A 7450-nucleotide genomic window follows, 5' to 3' on the forward strand; every position below is an offset into this window, starting at 1 on the left:
AACCACATGAGATGATTATGGTCAGTTCAGGATTTGCAAGACTGGTTGTCCTATACCAGGTACAACCCAACCAGCTGTCTTATACCACCCAAGTAGTACTTGGAGAGTTGTCTGGTAGATATTGGGATTTCACCAACCACATGAGATGATTATGGTCAGTTCAGGATTTGCAAGACTGGTTGTCCTATACCAGGTACAACCCAAACAGCTGTCTTGTGTCTTTACACACCTGCTTCCTTAAGGCCTTCGCTCCTCTGAGAGCATAAGCTGTCAATGACTTTCCCGCACCATCTCCTGTCCCCGGCGATTCTTGCCAGTACTTGCCAAGAGTCACCCATGGTCTTCAAACCCCTTACCTAAGACCCTTTCTTCTCCAACAGTTGGTTTGTAGCTTTTGTTGTTTGTGTGTCCGTAGCAAGGGTTTGTTAATTACAGGGTGAGGTTGCTAGACTCCTGTGCAGTCATTTCGTACCGGGCAACAGGACAAGGGCGGTCCACTGCGTCGGGAGTGTAGAGGTTGCTAGCCTCACAACCAACCCTCTTTTTTCTGTCCGGGCTGCGAGATTTTTTTTACAGGCAGGTTCGTACTCGAGTTACATTGACAGCCAATCAGAGCTCAGTAAATTCACCTGACGTCATCAAGTAAGAAACGCACGTGTTGTTAGTCAGTAAACAAGATCAGCGATGCACATTGACAAATGATGCGAGTTCGAATCTCGGAAGGACCCAAAAAATTATGCACTTTTTGTTTTTATTGCTTTTTTTTCATTTACTTTATTATTTTAATAATAAATTAAATGTACACAATGGTACAAACCTGCCTGTAAAATAAAAACACGCCGCGGGTACGTTCTCCAAGCTGATATATCCGTACGACACCTATCTTCTCTGGTGCTGCCATCTGAGCTAAGAAAATGGAACTAGGCAATTACTAAGAATTAAAAAATATCGCCCGTTTTTAGGGCGGGGGACGATTTACAGCTGGAACCCCTGGACCAGCTCCCTCAGATCCGTTATTCATCAAGTCAAAGCAAGCATGAACCTGGTTTAATCTGTAGTTTACCTAACGAGACCCTCATATACTGTGCAAATTCTCTCGGCATTACATCCATGGTGTTAACCCCACTTACGTAGCAGGTGCGTTGCAGGTTAACTGTCTATGCTGCCACCCCTTAGTGAGGACAATAACTAGTAGTCCCGGCATGTAATGTGGAAATATTGACGCTGTTTACTTCTTCGCACATTTTGTACACGTTGTAGTGAGTTGCCACTGATGAGAATGAGAATTGGGGGACCGAGGAAGAGGGAAATTCGATAAAAATAATCGGGATGTCTACTTCCAGTCAGGCCAGGTGTCAACATTGTCTCTGTGGCAGTAAGGCTGTGAACTGTCTTCTCTGTGGTGTCTCACCCTCAGGTAGACCAGGTTGTAACCTAATTGTCACAATAATAGTCAGGCTACAACACAATAATATCGGAAGGTGGGAGACAGTTGCCAATAAACACAAGAATATTTCAAACACACAAGACTCAATCTGAATATCGAAGACATACATTGATTATAACTGTCTTCTCTGTAGCAGGGTCGAGCTGTTGTGTCAGATCTGCATTGCACGATTCTAGGATGAGACGGAGAATTCGATCGACCATGTTCTTATATTGAGTGTTGACTGGTTCAATATATCAGATACTACTTCCTGACTTTGAGCTGGTAATCTGTGGGTCAGTCTCCGGTGATGTCATGATGAAGCAAAATACAATTTGTAGTGTCTCCTCCAGGGTTGTGACTGTCTTCGGAGAGTGTGTGACTTACAGACATAGGTTGGTCAATTAGACACATAAAACTCTCCGTTGTTCATGATCAAGACCCCAGCAGCGTTGTCCCCCCCCCCCCCCCCGCTTGATGAGATGCAAACGTACTTAAGTTATGACCCAATTAAGTACATGTATTAGTGTTTCATTGACAGAAGTCATTTCTGAAGGACACGCCGGTACGTCCTCCAAGCTGATATATCCGTACGACACTCATCTTCTCTGGTGCTGCCATCTGAGCTAAGAAAATGGAACTAGGCAATAACTAATAATTAAAAATATCGCCCGTTTATAGGGCGGGGGACGATTTACAGTTGGAACCTGAACCAGCTCCCTCAGATCCGTCATTCATCAAGTCAAAGCAAGCATGAACCTGGTTTAATCTGTGGTTTATCTTATTGATACACTACCTAACAAGTCCGTTATATACTGTGCAAATCTCTCGGCATTACATCCATGGTGTTAACACCACCTACGTGGCAGGTGCGTTGCAGGTCAATTGTCTATGCTGCCACCTGTTAGGGAGGACAGAGGACAATAACTGGAGGTCCCAGCAGCGAGGGTTTTTTTACAGGTAGGTTCGTACCATTGTGTACATCTAATTTATTATCAAAATAATCAAGTAAATGAAAAAAAGCCATAAAAACAAAAAGTGCATAATTGTTTGGGTCCTTCCGAGATTCGAACTCGCACCAGTTGTCAATGTGCATCGCTGATCTTGTTTACTGACTAACAACACGTGCGTTTCTTACTTGATGACGTCAGGCGAAGTTACTGAGCTCTGATTGGCAGTCAATGTACACAATGGTACGAACCTACATGTAAAAAAAACCTCGCGTCCGGGCTTGGGACTGCCAATGGTAGAGTTCTGAGACTCCATAATTTGTTTGATTACAATTTCATTCGTCCCAATCGGTCTCATGAAGACATAGTCACAACCAGAAGACTGAGATGAAAGACTTCTTACTTCTTCTCGTGAGAGTCAATATTGTTTTTTTTTATTTGCAAAGGGTAAACGTCTGACAGAGTAAAAACCTTTAATTTAAGAACTAAAATTTTAATATAAACTTTCACACAGGTCCAAGTGGCTTTATCAAAACATGTGTACCGGCTTTAACTAGTCTTAAGAGTAAACATCAAACTTGATTGTGGTGGTTCGTTTACCCAATTATCTTTCACAATTGGTTTAAAAGAATTACAGAAATCTTTGCAGTGCAAATAGTCGAGTTTACACATTGAAATGTACACATTAGGAGGTCTTACTAAGGGTGCAATAGACATGAGGTTAGGGGCCTTCAGCTGTGGAGAGAACAATTGGATAGCCAGTAATAGGCCTGAGCTCTCACTCGAGGCAAGGTAGACAATTTGGCATAGGCCTAGTCCCGTTCTCACTGATTATTAGGAAGTTAGGAAGAGGGATTGCCCCTTAACAGTCTGTGATAGAGTGTTCTTTCATTTTTGAGGAAAAATTACCTTGCTGCCGACTTTACTCTGCAGATCGGACGGAGACACATTCAATATGCTGATGGGTGAATTGGTTTATTTTCTATATATTTTGGAGAAGTTATAGAACTTGTGCTTATAGGTTATTCAGGAAGTTTAGATACATGTATGACTGCATCTGAAACTGGACTTACTTCTAAAGATTGAGAAGGAAGACTGAGGGAATTTGGAAAAAGGACTGAATTAGGGAAAAAGACTGAATCTGGTAAAAAGAAGACAGGGCAAATTAGGGGAAAAGGCTGAATCTGGGGAAAAAGAAAACTGAGCAAATTAGGGAAAAAGATTGAATTTGGGGGGAAAAAGACTGACCAAATTAGGGAAAAAGACTGAATCTGGGGAAAAAGAAGAGGAGAAAATAAGGGAAAAAGATGACTGAGCAAATTAGGGAAAGAGATTGAATCTGGGGAAAAAGAAGAGGAGAAAATAAGGGAAAGAGATGAGTGAGCAAATTAGGGAAAGAGACTGAATCTGGGAAAGAGATAGAATTTTGGTAGAAGAAGACTGAGCAAATTGGGAAAAAGAAGACTGAGCGACTTTAAGGAAAGATTCCTACATTCTGGTTAGGAATGAATTTGTCCTAAATCGAGACAAGATCAAGAATTTGTGGACATGAACACTCATTTTGATGGAGTTTTATTAAAGTTGGATTTTGATGGAGTTTTATTAAAGTCAGATAATGTTTTATAACATTGAAATAGATAAGTTAAGGCAAGCGAAGAACTATTTTTGGATATCATACAACTGATTTCGAGTGGAAATTCTGATAACCTTGACGTCCTTCTAATTCCTGGAAAAGGTTTACTGAAGTGAATAGTACTTTAAGAAAGAACAGCGGCAATTATCTGTATTTAACGATATGGACCAAGACCGTTTACAACTTGTAACTTGTAATGATTTATAACGAGGGAGTGTATCAAAGTTTCTATTTTAGGGATAGTTTGAAATTTTATGACAATATCCTGGATGATATATTTATTTTCGATTCAAGTCCATGTCAAGACTTTTACTTTACAAACGAAGGGCATGGGGAAATCGTTTGGGTAATGACGTTTGATGGTGTAAAAAGTGTGAGACTTTGCAATGTTTTTTTAGTCTAGACTGTCCAGTCTTTGGAAGGTGAATGAAAAAGTCACTTTTGACAAACAGTTTCAACATTCTTATGCTGTGATATCAATCATTCTGAGGTATCGTCAACGAGGATTTTTGGATATTATTTTGAAGGATGGAGGGACTGAGGAGGTCCAAGACGGACATCCGTCTGCCGAAGCACCAGGTCTATAACAAAGAGGTAAGTGAACTTGCTCATCATAAGTTGGAGTGGGTCACTTTAAAGGGAAAACTTTGTCATGAGATATGTTTGTTTTTCATACAAAATTGGGTTCCAGAAGGACTGTGACTTCTCCAAACGGAATTTATGATGGGCACATGGTTGATACGACCTTGGTATTCCATCAAATTCCGCTAACTATATATATACCTCAAGTTTTACAGGCGCAGGGCGGTTCAAAACGCCCCGTTTTATGAGCGTTTTGCCACAGCTTTTCTTTTTTACCTGCTTTTCCCTAGTAACAGGAACAATCTTCAAGACTGACGAATTCTTGCTTGCCCCTAGGCTATTCAGCATATAAGCCTACACTTCCAAACCCAAATCATATGCCTACTCTAACCCAAATATTCGTCCACATTCATAATATTGACGCATCCTTTCATGTCTATTTGTCAACCACTAGAGTCAACAAGAAACAAATTTGGAAAAATAAATATTTTTCACGACAAATGTTATTTTGGAGACTACATGTAGATGTACATGTTTTTTTCTTATATTTATAATTGACAGTCTTGCATATCTGCTAAATTTTACTGATGTATGCAGACATTGATTGGTTTGGCCCCACATGACTGATTTTTTCTACAACATGACTTTACCGTTAGAAATTTTAATGTAAGGCCAATGAAATGAGGTAACCTGTTTCTTGACAAACTGAGTAATATGACTGTTGATATTTTTGTAATAACAAAATACAAAAATTTAACCCGCTGAAGTTTTTATGCATTCACCATGGTTGCCTTACCATAATTCCTGAATTCAAAACGAGACTTCAAAGACACAGATAGCTCATTATACAGTGAGAACCTCCCTTACTGACACCCTCAGGACTGACAAGTGCTGTGCTTGATAGAGAGCTGTCCTGATTAGAGAGGTCAAATTGAATGGAGACCACTAATTTCGGATCAGAACTAGTGTCCTTAATAGAGAGGTTGTCCTTAATAGAGAGGTGTCTGCTAACGGAGGTTCACTGTACAATGTAAGCTGAGGTTCATTCTAAATCAAGGTGTTTAAAAATTCAAACTTTGACCAATCTAAATCCTTTATCAATTTGTAAATAAGATATTCATATTAGCGTCAAACATAAAAAGTGATGAGATTTTAATTGAACATGTTACCGCGAATTATCTTTCCTTTGTAATTGCGATTAAAGCAATAAATGAACGCCAAAAATAAACCCTGTTGCATGATAATGATTTCATCCAGATAAGTGCAGAGATTATGGAGACAAAGATGTTATTAACTTTCATTTAACCCATTCATGTTAAAAACGTTTTGTTATAAAGACAGTAAATGGGTGGGAAAAAAGAAATGCTCGTATTTTAGCAGTAATTTTAACTTTTTCTATTACATCAACAATTCCAAATAAAGATTCGTCCAGAACTGATATCAGCCTATCTATAAAACACTACAAGACGTATAGTCCTAAAGGGAGACTACACACAGCCTGGCGGGCCTGATTAAGTTTAAAACAGCTGGTAGGTGTCTCTGCTATCTCAAAGTAGATTGGCACATGTCACACTAACCGACACTCCTTTTACCGTATTTTCCAGTTAGAAGACTGCACCGAGATGAGTCAACGACTCAACCTCACCCGGCCGCGACTGGGACGTCACACGGCACACGTCCGTCGACTTCCAACACAACGTGTGACTACGGCAGTCACATGGTCACCCGACATGCTCCCAACCGTCGACGATGTGAAATCTACCAGTACATCTTCGGCAGAAATCGACAGGGTAACAGGACAGTGCAGGCGGCGCCACCATTTGACAAGTCACGAACTGTGCCGAATTTTAGACAATAACGGGAAAGGCGACCCGAGGGACACAGCGCAAGAGATGAGATTTCTACCGTTTAGAAATCGGCGGACGGGAATTTACCGAGACCCGGGCCTACATCGCCACCTGATCCATCAGTCGAAAAAGGATTGTCGGAAGGCGTTTGCGAAAGTTGCGATATTTTGTGAACATGAAATTGCTCGGCGTATCAGTTCAGCTTCGGACCAATATCGTAACCGGTACCGGTATCTTCAATTTATAGATTTTTTGGATGGGAAGGAGTCAAATAATGATGATGTTATTCGAAGGAGAGAAACGGCAAAAGAACCGACTTTGAATGGCGACCTGCCCGACGACCTGTGTAGTCGGATTCAGAACTGGGTCCTAGATTGCGATGAAGCAGTTCAAACTGAAGGCTGGGAACTGGAAAATGAACGATTCGACTACAGCAAGTACAGGAGTGCCAAAGGTTTGGTATCATGAGCACTGACAGACTAACACCAAACATAAGATTGCCATGGGTATAGTGTCATGGGCACTGACCCACAAACATCAAACATAAGGGTGATGAAAGTTTGGTGTCATGAGCACTGACAGACTAACATCAAACATAAGATTGCCAAAGGTTTGGTGTCATGAGCACTGACAGACTAACATCAAACATAAGATTGCCAAAGGTCTGTTGTCATGGGCAGAAACATTATATTCCGAAAGGTTTGGTGTCATGGGCACTGACAGACAAACAGCAAACATAAGATAGCAGTGGGTTTGGTGTCATGAGCACTGACAGACAAACATCAAACATAGGAGTGATGAAGGTTTGGTGTCATGAGCGCAGACAAGCTCTAAACGGCCTGAACTTCTCTTTACGGCATTTTATATTCTAGCAGATTCGGCCAATAACCTAGCTTCGCGAAATCTGCAAATATAAACCGCCCACGAAAATTTTTTCAGTCTACAGTACTGAAATATTTTTGGACGGGTTATTTCAGATCATTGAAAAAAACGAAAGAGTTGACAATTATAT

The 7450-nt window shown here is 40.7% G+C and overlaps 1 protein-coding gene across 1 annotated transcript; it reads left to right on the top strand.

Annotated features, from left to right (window-relative positions):
- The first annotated feature begins 4167 nt into the window (after window positions 1-4167).
- Window positions 4168-7358, top strand: LOC135503299 (uncharacterized). Its single transcript, XM_064796813.1, has 2 exons — window positions 4168-4603; window positions 6196-7358. The coding sequence occupies exons 1-2, from the start codon at window positions 4538-4540 to the stop codon at window positions 6904-6906; spliced, it is 777 nt and encodes a 258-aa protein (XP_064652883.1). The 5' UTR covers window positions 4168-4537; the 3' UTR covers window positions 6907-7358.
- The last annotated feature ends 92 nt before the right edge of the window (window positions 7359-7450 follow it).

This window comes from Lineus longissimus, chromosome 19, assembly GCF_910592395.1.
Source record: "Lineus longissimus chromosome 19, tnLinLong1.2, whole genome shotgun sequence".
NCBI lineage: Eukaryota > Metazoa > Nemertea > Pilidiophora > Heteronemertea > Lineidae > Lineus > Lineus longissimus.